At 47.7% G+C, this 12,333-nt stretch overlaps 1 protein-coding gene across 1 annotated transcript in view; it reads right to left on the bottom strand.

Annotated features, from left to right (window-relative positions):
- Positions 1–11,767: 11,767 nt before the first annotated feature.
- Positions 11,768–12,333, bottom strand: part of LOC143299555 (growth hormone secretagogue receptor type 1-like) — a 1,098-nt gene continuing 532 nt past the window's right edge. Inside the window, exon 1 of the mRNA XM_076612839.1 lies at positions 11,768–12,333. This exon is cut by the window's right edge and continues 532 nt beyond it. Coding sequence (XP_076468954.1) covers positions 11,768–12,333 — 566 coding nt within the window.

The following is a 12,333-nucleotide window of genomic DNA, read 5'->3' as shown; positions in this document are numbered from 1 at the left end:
GGCTTGTAAGCACGCCGCAAGAAACGCCGTGGACCCACAACACTTAGTGCTTGTCTGTACAGAGAGTGAAGCCTGGATTCGGCGGACTGCGCGGAAGAAATCATCATTGGTTCACCGAGCAGAAAGGCGATTCTCAGCAATGCGCTAAAAGGGCGCAGTGAGACACATGCAGAACACTACCAGCCATCGACTGCATCCTGACCTATTTCCAGCCGTCTCGACTATGTCTTGCCACTGGGTCCAGATAGGTCGGGACGAGAGAATGACACTGACGACCTGCGCAACTTTTTCTCAATTTAATCCAATTCAAGCGCAAGTCATAGGTCTCTCTCCACTGGACCGAAGCAGCAGTGGAGTTCGCCAGCCCCCCAGGGTGTCTCAGCAGGTCTCTTTAGGATCACTTTGCTCACCTCCATGGAGGAAGGGGCTAGAAAAGTGCCTCAAACATAGCCGGTTTCACTTCTCCCTGGCCAGCTTACCACGGCTAGTGGGGATCCCTCATAGCGACCTTCAGCAAAGAAGAATAAAGTGATGGTGCTCAACCTTTGCACATGGAACGTGAGAAACCTGCTGGATGACAAGACAGACAAACCAGATAGAAGAAGTGCACTGGTTGCAGAGCTAGTTCGCAACAACGTGGACATAGCAAATTACAGAACGTGGTGGTAGATACACATTCTTGTGGAGCAGTCGCAGCAGCGCCGAACGATGAGAATCAGGCGTGAGATTTGCCATCAAATCACACCTCACCTGTAAACTCAAACTTCCAGAGGGCATCAACGACCGCCTGATGACACTTCAGCTCCCACTTTCAAACAAGAGTGCAACACTGATTAGTGCCTTCGCTCCCACCATGACCAACCCAGGTGACATAAAGACAAGTTCTATGAAGAATTTGACGCCCTCATTTCAGCATTCCCACAGTCAGAGAAGCTCATTGTTCTCAGGGACTTCAATGCCAGAGTTGGGACAGACTACCAAATCTGGAAAGGGATCACTGGAAGTTGGCAAGCGTAACAGCAACGGCCTTCTGCTCCTTAAGACGTGTGCCAAACATGACCTTGTCATCACCAACACCCTGTTCGACCTTCCCATCCGTAAGAAGTCTAGGACGCACCCACGCTGTAGGCACTGGCATCTTATAGACTATGTCATCAGCAGGAAGAGGGACAGGCTGGACGTCAGAGTGACGAGAGTCGTGTGTGGTGCTGACCGCTGGACAGACAGCCGCCTCACTGTGTCCAAGTTCAGGCTTGTCATTCTGTCCATGACAAGACCCCAAGGTCAGAAGACTGCAAAGAGAAGCAGCAATGTTGCAGAAGATTTTCGCCGACGGCAGACTGCAAGACACAATACAGAATACGGGGCCAGCGTTGAGGAACAGTGGATGGCCTTCAGAGACGCTGTCCACACTACCGCCCTCGAACTTCATCCGAGGAAACCAAGACTACTTCGATGAGAATGAAGAACTAATACAGGCACTGCTAGCAGAGAAACATCAACTGTTTAGAACGCATCAGACCGACCCCACGTCACAAGCCAAAGAAGATGCCTTTGCTAATGCAAAAAGAAAGGTTCAAAAGAATCTTCACGAGATGCAGGACAGCTGTTTCACCAAGGTGGATGAAATCCAGGGCAGACAGCCATGACACAAAGCGCTTCTACCATGCGTTAAAGGTTGTATGCATACCCCAGTCCTCCGGCTCAAGGCAGATGGAATGCAACTGCTGACAGAAATGGAGAACCTGGAGCGTGGGTTGAGCACTTCGAGAACGTCCTCAACCGTCCTGCCAACATCAACGACTTTTGTCGATCTGACCAAGGCTTTCGATACAGTATCAGTATCCGTAGCTCAAGGAGGCGTCACTGCGTTCGGTCAAATCCATATACGCTACACCACATCTACCAAGCAGATGCCTGACCAGCAGCGTAACCCAACACGCTTAGTCAGGCCTTGAAAAAACCCAAAAAAAAACAACCCAAAAACAAAACAAAACAAAACAAAACAAAAACAAACCCGGACTAAAATATATAATAATAATAATAATAATAAAGATAAAATAAATAAATAAAATAAAATAAAATAATAATAGATAAATATATAAAAATACTACTAATAATAATATTTATAAGGTGCAAATTCTTAGGTCAACCCTAAGCGCACAGACAAAAAAAGATGATAAATAAGCAAATAAATGTAAAACATGCAGACACACGTTCACACACACACACCCACACACACACACACACACACAGACACACACACACACACATGCATAACAGATATGCAACAAACATGCAGTTTCACAGATGTGAAAGCACGATCAAATACACATAAACGTACATAAGTACCAACACACACACACACACACATTACCGTGCACACCCCCTCCTCCACATACTCATTTCTAGGCTACACATCGCAGCTTCCACGGCACCACCCCCCCCCCCACACACACACACACACACACATACACACACACGCACAATTACATGTACAAGCACACACACATACGCCCATACCCCCCACCTCCAACCCCACACACATATATACACATATATATATGCACATCCGCACGTTCCAATATTCCCCGTTGCTCCCGCAGTGTAGACATGCATACACACACACACGCGCGCGCGCGCGCGCGCACTTACACACACACACATACACACACGCACGCACGTGCACAGAGCTCTCTTGATACATGTGTACACTTACACCTTCGCGCACGCACACACGCCCACAAACACACACATACACGCACTGAGGCTGCCACTGTACTGACTGGCCGCCAGAGGGGTGGGAAAAGATCTCTGATGCCAAGAACGTGGCGTCTTGGTGTTGTTCAGTCTGTTGAATTTGGAAAAGCCCACAGAGACAGTTCCGTGCTCTGTCCTTCATGCTAGACTTACGGCCGCTCTCTCTCTCTACCTTTATTTCTTTGAGGCGATCGATGGTGTGATGTCCTTGTACCTTTTTTTTTTTTTGGGGGGGGGGGGGGGGCGGTTGTTTTTTTGTTTTTTTTACTTTTCTGAGGATTTCCGATTTTCTTATATGTAGGCCGCTCGTTGTTGCGTTACCAGCAAGTCTGTCAGCTCGCTCATTTCCCTTAACACCTGCATGTCCCGGGCAGTATGATCCTTGACCTCAGGTGTTGTCCCACAGTCCTTCAAGCATGCCCTTGTGTGTCCCCTTTTGAAGAAAGCTAGTCTTGATCCCGAAAACCTGAAAAACTATAGACCAGTATCAAACCTCTCATTTCTGTCTAAAGTTTTAGAACGTATTGTGCTTGGCCAGCTTATGAAACACCTTGAGATGCACAGTCTCCTGGAGCCATTTCAGTCAGCGTACAGAAAGGGACACAGACCGGAAACGGCCTTATTGCGTGTGGTCAGTGACCTGTTGCTAGCATCTGATGCAGGCAAGGTATCCATTCTTTCACTGCTGGACCTTTCTGCAGCATTTGACACGATAGACCATGAAATTATGGTCAGAAGGTTGTGTGCTGTGTTCGGACTCAATGGTACTGTTCTGAAATGGTTTCATTCCTACTTATCAGGTCGCACACACTCTGTCCTTGTTAATGGAAACCAGTCTGTTCCGTCTGTGCTCAGATATGGGGTACCACAAGGTTCCGTCCTGGGACCTGTACTCTTTACAATGCACACACAACGTCTAAGTTTGATCATTCAACAGTCTGTACCTCGCTATCATCTGTTTGCTGACGATTCTCAACTGCATGATTCTACTAGTCCCTCTGAAATTCCATGTTTAGCTTCTAAATTTAAAACTGGTATAGAAAATGTAGCAAAGTGGATGAATCAAAACAAACTAAAAATGAATGACGACAAAACAGAACTCACGTTGACTGGTAATCAAAATAAGCTCAAGCAGATAAATACAACGTCTATAATTTGTTCTGGCATTGAAATTTCTTTTTCTAGTTCTGTCCGCAATCTTGGTTTTTACCTCAATTCATCCCTCACGATGGAAGCTCATGTTAACCACATGTGTAAAGTTCTTTACTTTAGCTTCGTAAGATTAGTAAAATCCGCCCCTTCCTGTCTGTTGATGCCGCCAACGAACTTGCTGTTGCCTTCATTTTGTCCCGCCTAGATTATCGTAATTCTCTCTTAGCTGGCCTTCCCAATGATAAACTCTACAAGCTCAAGAAAATACAGAATAGTGCAGCTGGACTCGTCCTTAAAAAGTCGAGGAGAGAGAGCGCTGCTGCTCTCCTGCGGACACTTCACTGGTTGCCTGTTCAAGCCAGAATTGAATATAAAGTTGCCTGCCTATGCTTTCAGCGCCTGAATTGTGATACCACACCCTCATATCTTTCTGAGCTTATTAATCTGTACTTGCCAAACAGAACATTGAGATCTCTTGATTCCACCCAGCTAACTGTTCCCCGATACTTCCTTAACTCCTGTGGAAAGAGGTCATTTTCCGTCTTCAGCCCAACAACTTGGGAGCCTATTGCTCTCAGACAAACAACTCATCTATCTACCTTTAAAGCAAATCTTAAAACTTATCTCTTTAAAGAATACTTGTCATAACTCAAATAGTGCTGTTGTAATAATTGTACCAGGCCCATGGCAATGTGAGTGTGTGTGATGGGAGAGTAAGAGAATGGGGGTGGGTAGATGGATGGTGGTGGTGTGGTTTGAAAGGAGAATGACCCGAATTTTACTCAATTTACCTTTTCTACCCAAAATTTTATTTTACAATTTTTTTTACAAAATCTGTAGTATGCAGATTACAATATGTTCCTTTTTACATGTATGTATTTTAAGTGAAAATTGCTGTCATGTCAGCCGTTTAATCATGTGTGTGTGTGTGTGTGTGTGTGTGTTAGTGTGAGTGTTGGAGTGTAACAGTTGTAGTATTAATAGTATGTTACTTTGTGAGTTCTATGCGTTGTGTTTTTATAATATTAATGATCCTGTTTTATGTTTCTGCTACTTTTTATATGCTTTCTTGTCTCACTTTAGGTATTGGATTGTAAAGCGCTTAGAGCTTGCTTGTGCTTGTACTATAGCGTTATATACAAATAAATTATTATTATTATTACCATGTAAATTTTTTAATCTGAAAGTTGCGCATTGCCTTATGCCACTATGGGCTTCCCAGATACAGTCAGCAGAGAAGTTTGGCTGCCCCAGCAATATCATCACGATCGTCCGGCAGTACCACGGTGGCATGATGGTGAAAGTTCCGGATGATGGAGACGAGTCAGAGGCCTTCCTAGCGACAAACGGCGTCAAACAATGCTGCGTTCTCGTCCTGACTCTGTTCAGTATGGTATTCTCTGCCATGCTGACAGATGGCTTCCGTGACTACGAAGAAGGAATCCACGTCAGGAACAGAACTGATGGCAGGTTGTTCAACCTCAGGCGCCTGCAGGCTGTTACAAAGAAGAAAGAGACTGTCATCAGATACTTCTTGTTTGCTGGTGACTGTACACTCAACCCAGCACAGAGCAGAAGATGCGATGTGAAATGGACTGCTTCACACAAGCCTGAGACAACTTCGGTCTCACCATCAGCACCAAAAAGATCAAAGTTATGGTTATGTACCAGCGTGCTCCAGGAAAGCCATACCAGAAGCCACGCATCACGGTGAAAGGGCAGAACCCCCATGCAGTCAACTTCACCTACCTGGGAAGCACGCTCTCTTGCGTAGTGAACATGGACGCTGTTGTCCACAACGGGATCGCCAAAGCCGGCGCCGCCTTTAGGAGACTCGTGATAACATCTGGGAGCCAACCTTCTTGTCCAGAGCCTGGAAAACAGAGCACACCAGACATAACACTTGCCAAAGAGGACATCCAGAAAATCTGTGAAAGACAAGTAGAAGACCAACTGGGTGAGAGCGACCACCTTCCCATTGTGCTCACTCTGTCTAGCAGAAAGTCTAAAAATTCCTTCAAAGAACCCAGCTGGAATTACAAAAAAAGCAGACTGGTCCAAGTTTTCAGTCTTAACTGACTTTTTGTGCCAAGACTGTAAAATATACTTTCTGAATGACCTAAACAGCAAAGTCGAATGCTTTACGAAATGTATTCTTGAGGCAGCAAAGCGAAGCGTTCGAAGAGGGAAGAGACAAAACTACAAGCCTTACTGGAGTGAAAATCTACAGAGCCTGCACAATGAACTCACCAAATCTAGAGAGCAAGTAGAGAAGTCCCCCACCACTCAAACAATGCCGCCTACAACAGAGCAAGAACCGCCTTTGATGAAGCAAAGACTGAAGCAGCCCGTAGGTCATGGCAAGAGAAGACAAGCTCGCTGAACTTGGAAAAAGATACAATAAAGTTGAGGAGACTGACAAAAACTCAACGACTAACACCAAGAAACCCGCAGGACAACACTTTTGAAAGAAAACCACCTAAATTACACTGAGAAACAAGCAGCCTCTTTGCTTGCCAACACATTTAAAGAAGCCAGCATGCTGGATGTCCCCCTAAAGAAACGAGAAGTCAGGTGGAGCACCAGGAAAGAACTCTCAAAACAGTGGCCATCTCCCAAAATGACTGATGCCTTTACCACCCAAGAACTCAATGCGGCCATTAGACAACGGAAAAACAAAAGGCACCAGGCAAAGACGGCAAAACAAACGAAATTATCAAGCACCTGGGCAACAATGCAAAGCAAATAGCACTGGATCTCAACCTTTCCTGGAACACAGGGGAATTCCCACACAGTTGGAAGGAAGCTGTCGTCATTCCTGTCCTCAAGAGGGGAAACGACAGGCACTCGAAGACAAGCTTCGTAACAGAAGACTGCAGTACCACCTGGAGAATAATGGCCTCGTCAACCCAGCACAGTCAGGCTTTAGAAAGAATAGAAGCACAGATGATCAGGTCACTCTGTTAGCCCAGGACATTGAAAACGGATTCCAACAAAAGATGAAGACCTTGGCTGTCTTTGTGGACCTGACAAGGCCTTCGATAAGGTCTGGAAAAAAGGCCTTCTCAAACTGCTCCAGAAACAGGTTCGTGGGAGAATGCATCGATGGACCCAGAGCTGTCTCTTCCAATGATCCGCTCGCGTGAAGGTCGACGGCCACCTCAGCAGACTAGTCAAGATTCGAGGAGGAGTCCCGCCGGGCAGTGTGGTATCACCTACCCTTTTCGCCATCTTCAATGACGATGTTGTTGACCAGCTGTCAATGTATATCCCCAGAGTCCATGTAGACGATCTAGCTGTTTGGACACAAGCAGAACAGATCTCCACAGCAACCTGCAGGATGCAAGTAGCCCTGAAGAGCATTGCCACATGGTCAAAAGAATTGTTGGTCACAAGCAAGAGGTCCAAGACAGAAGTCACCTGCTTCCCCCTGACCCCAAAGAAAGAGACCTTCACCCAACAGAATGAAGGAGAGTCGATCCCTCAACAGGACACACCCACCTACCTTGGTGTGAAATTGGACCACAGGTCATCTCGGTCTTCTTACATAAGCACCGCCCAGAGCAAAGCCGCACTCAAGATGGCCGTGATTAAGAAACTGGCGGGCATCAAGTGGGGAGCTAACATGAAGATCTCGGCACAAGTTTACACAGGATCAGTCAGACCTCACATGGAGTATGCCTCCAACGCCTGGGCAACAGCAGCAAAGTCTAGCACAGAACCCTTGGCCAAAATCCAGAATGCCAATCTGCGCCTCAGGTGGCATGAAGACCACACCCATCAATGCTATGGTAGGGACTGCTGGACGCATGTCTCTGAAAGAGAGAAGAGATGAGAGACTGCTTTGCCAGAGTGAGAAGATGAAACAGCTTCCATCACACCCTGTCTTCAAAACTCAAGGCCGCACCCAAGAACAGGCTGAAGCACAGAAGCACAAATCACCTCGTCATGACCCTCCGCTAGACCCATGGCCAGTTCTTGCCTGACATGAACTAACCTGTTGAACCCCTGCAAGACTTTGAAGGCGGTCACTTGATGTTCCCCGTTGTACTTGATATCCATGGCATTCAAAGGCTAGTTCCTGGTTGCTGAACTGAAGCTGCTGACCCTGGAAGAACTGGATAGGGACTACCCGAGCACCACCTGGACCTGTGTATACACAGACGCCCTGCCGAGAATGCTGTTAGGAACGGGGGAGATGGTGTCTACATCCGATTCTCAGATAGCAGCTCGGTGAGGCATTCCATTGCTACTGGCCTCACCTCAACGAATTTCAGAGCCGAAGCATCTGTGCTACTAGCTGCAGCCCAACTCCTCAACCACAGAGAATGTTTGCCAGGCCACACTGTCTTCCTGCCGAGTTGTCCTTCGAAGCCTCTAGACCAGAGTAAGTGACAAAACCTTGCAAGACATCCAGTCTGAGATGCAAGCCCAAAGTACCAGAATCACAATGGTCATACAGTGGATCCCCTCTCACTGCGGCATTGCAGGAAATGAAGAGGCAGACAAGCTCTCCATAGCAGGAAGCAGGCTCACCCAATCTGCCCACACCCTCAGCTTTTGGGAGGCAAAGACCATTCTGCGCAGCCACTTCAGAATCAGTTGGCGAGAACGGCTACATTTTGGACCAGAAGAGAACAACATCCATCAAGTGGGTCGAGCTCAGCAAGTCATCATCATCATCGTCAGGCCATTGCCATCTCTTCTACCATCTCTACAAACTGAATTTCCCACACCGACCAATGTCCGTGTGACACCGCTCCTAACTCCAGCCCATGTCCTGCAAGACTGCCCTCTACACAAAGAGCTGAGGCGCCAGATCTGGCCCAGTCCTGCATCGCTCCAGGACAAGTTGTGGGGAACGGCTACAGGGCTCCAGCAGACAGCGGACTTCGTAACCTACCCTGAACTGACCGTCTGAACATGGCCTGGGAACGCTGAAGAAGAAAAGGAATATGGGAGTGGAGAGGATTCGGCTCTACCACTAAGCTGAATGTCTACAGTGCAGTGGTCCATACCACCCTCCGTAACACCAGCGAGACCTGAACTGTCTACAGCAGACACGCCAAACAGCTCAACCACTTCCATCTGAGCTGTCTCCGCGGACTCCTCCACGTCAGGTGGCAGGACAAAGTACCTGACACGGAAGTCCTGGAATGAGCTGGCCTCTGCAACGTCTATAACCTCCTGCAGAAAACCCGAGCAAGGTGGGCTGGACATAATGGTCAGAATGCTAGACAGCCGAATGCCTAAGCAGCTGCTGCACAGAGAACTGTGTCAGGGCAAGCGCTTAGTTGAAGGGCAGAAGAAACGCTACAAAGACTGCCTCAAAGCGTCCCTCAAAAACCTGGGCATCGACATCAACACGTAGAAGACGCTTGCTCTGGACCGTTCAGCTTGGCGCAGCAAGATCACCAAAGGAACCCGTGCAGCTGAAGCCAGGCGCATCACCGAAGCGCAACGAAAGTGTGCTGGAAGCAAGGCCCGAGCAACATGCACTGCCACGACCTCACCCACTCACTTGTGTCCCACATGTGGGCGGGCCTTTGGGGCCCGGATTGGCCTTACTAGTCACCTCTGGACCCACAGCCAGTGATCTTCCATCTGATTATTCAAGCCATGGTCATCTTCGAATCCGAAGGACGAACATCAGTGGATACAGAATGGTGGGAAAATCTTAGGAGATATAAATGTGAATCTTCGTGGTGTTTTGCCACCAGTGGAGTATTGTGGATGGGGCATTGTGCAGTGAACTCAAAACTAGTCGGAGGAACACTTCCAGAGTGTTAGTTAGGGTATCTCTCCATGCAATGTATGTGCACGGTTGTGTGCACCCAGGATTGGTCTTTGTTCTCTGCTTCGTCTTTTCATTCCTCGTGCCAGCCAGACTCCGAGAACAGATGGGTAGTCCCAAGTAACATGATGAGTCACCTTGGAAATATGCTGTGGCGTTGATTGTATTGCATCTAGGGTAATGAATAGTTTTATCCGATTCATATCTGTCTATGTTCAGTTTTCTCTGGAGTGGTTTAGGTACCATCCGATATATATATATATGTTGTTGTTGTTGTTGTTTTTTGGGGGGATTTGTTTGTTTTACACCACCTTTAGCAGTACCCTGCAGGACAGAATCAGTCCTTTCAGGAACTATCCAAGAGACTCCTTCGAGATGGTCTGTTTTACAACGGAATACCATAAACTCAGTGTGTGCAGTAAAACGCCCATCGCATGGGCCCCCTGGAGCCACAGATTTTCACTGACTGACCCGACAGACTGCACAACATCTGTGGCCTGTGGACTGTGTGGCATGCTTACTAGTTTTTTCCCTTTGTTTTATATACACTCTTCCCACACGTATGTTGTACATTTATCTAGTGGAATTGTGAAAAGCATCTTATAGGTAGATAAAGCCGGCCGGATATTCATTCATCCTTATACATTTGTACAATGATTGCGGGTTCCTTAGATGCGAGGATCATTGAGAAGGTCCTTGTGGACAAGCCCTCTGGTGGCTGTGCAAGCCGATTCTTGAACGACACACCCTGGCACACAGCGGGCAAGGAAATGGGTTGGCAGGAGGGGTCTGGGCAGCCGATGCTTTACTTCGTCTCCTCTTTTCCTCCGCAGCTACTTTCTTGCAGCTTCAGCGGTCTCACTTGGAAGTTTTCCATCTGTCTGGCGATGCTTTCCTAGTCCTTTTCTGGTATGCCAGACGCATTGAGTTTTCGGTCTTTGTGGTGCTTTCGCGGGGCGTCTGTGTCATGTTTATCCTTACAAAGTTCACTGCAGAACACGGCTTTGGGAATTCATGTGTACTTCATGCGTGGCAGATGTCCTGCCCATCAGAGTTGTCTGGTCAGTGGGCACAGCCTCAATGCTGGTGGTGTGGGCTTACCCGGACTTCGTTGTCACATAGTCGTGCCACTTGATGAAGCTACATTTTCCATCCATCCTTATTCCTGTGTACAATATGGCAGCATTTATTCACTGTGCGTGCATGCACACACGTGCCCATTCATGTGTGCACTTACATGTGTACACACATGTATACACACGTATGCACAAACATGCACACGTGCGCACAGACGGTTGCATGCACACGCACACTCACACACTCACGCGCACACGTTTGTACAGACAGACAGACGGACGGAGAGATGCAAACTCAGAGGGTTCATATGATAAGCTTAGATGAAACCTATATAAACATGCTGAACAAAATAGCAACTGATTTCTTTCACTATTTATTTATTTTTATACAAACCGATGACTGTTTGCAGACAAGTTCAGAACAAAAAAAGAACAAATGCCAAAATGCCAAAGTGTGAAATGGTTTTTAATGTAGGAACTCTCTCAAATACACCATCTGGGTGAACGTTTAGGTCAATAAAGACCTGAAAGAAAGCATTTTTGTTCAAGGAGGCTTGAATATTTTTTTTACGGCAGATGGTGATACCTCAGTGTCTCTGTGAATGTCATGTTTTAATCGCCCTGAAATGGCTCCTTGCGGTCGGCTGGGCTCTAAACACTATCATCTGTCCATTTCGTGTATTAAAGAACATACAAAAAACGATGGTAATTAGATGTTTCTTCTCCTCTTGGTCACGTCAGTAAAGAACTAGAAAATTGTCTTACTGTTGTAGCCTGTGTACTGGCCCACATAAAAGCCTTGGTAAAGATACTGGTGTGGCAACAGCCTTCCATTTCACTTGCGATTTTTTTGTTTGTTTGTTTTGTTTTGAGAGTGTTCACATTTTCAGAACGACCGGCACTCTTCTTTTTATTCAGTCTCACAGATACGGCTGATAAGACCCGTCACACATACTGGTGAATGTGGACAATGAATCAAACGAGTTCACTGGTGTTTATCCCTCACTCCGCCCACGAACCCAGAATGTGAAGTGCCAACAGACCGACTGTGGGGATGACCCCGAGCAGTGCAGCAAACCCAGCTGAAGAACTCCCCCCGGAACCTGGCTCCCGTGAAGCAGTAGAGGAGGAAGTTGACGGCGCCGTTGGTGTACCACAGCAGCATGGTGATGGCGAAGAAGAGGGAGGGTGCGGCCAACAGGGGGGTGTCAGGCGGGACCCGGGGCTGGGCGTGGTACTCCCACACGTGGTACACACACACGGGCAGGGTCAGCAGGAGGAACGTGCAGGACAGAGCCAGGATCAGGACGGTGGTGCTCAAAGCCCTCTTCCTGCGACTTCTGTTGACCTGGTCTGTGCCGGTGCTTGTAACGGCGCAGCGTGCGGTCACGGAGGCGGCGGAAGCGGCCTTGAACAAGGTCACAGACAGGATGACGTCACACAGCAGCAGACAGGCTGAGGGAAGGAGGGTGAAGACTGCCAGGTCCACCCAGGACCACACACGTGTAACGAAGTCCCGGTACCCGGCTGACCGGAAGGTGCACCTGTCTG

The sequence above is a fragment of the Babylonia areolata genome, chromosome 25 (assembly GCF_041734735.1).
Source record: "Babylonia areolata isolate BAREFJ2019XMU chromosome 25, ASM4173473v1, whole genome shotgun sequence".
In the NCBI taxonomy this organism is placed as follows: domain Eukaryota; kingdom Metazoa; phylum Mollusca; class Gastropoda; order Neogastropoda; family Buccinidae; genus Babylonia; species Babylonia areolata.
Note: the sequence above shows the minus strand (reverse complement) of the source record. Positions and strands in the feature narration are given on the sequence as shown.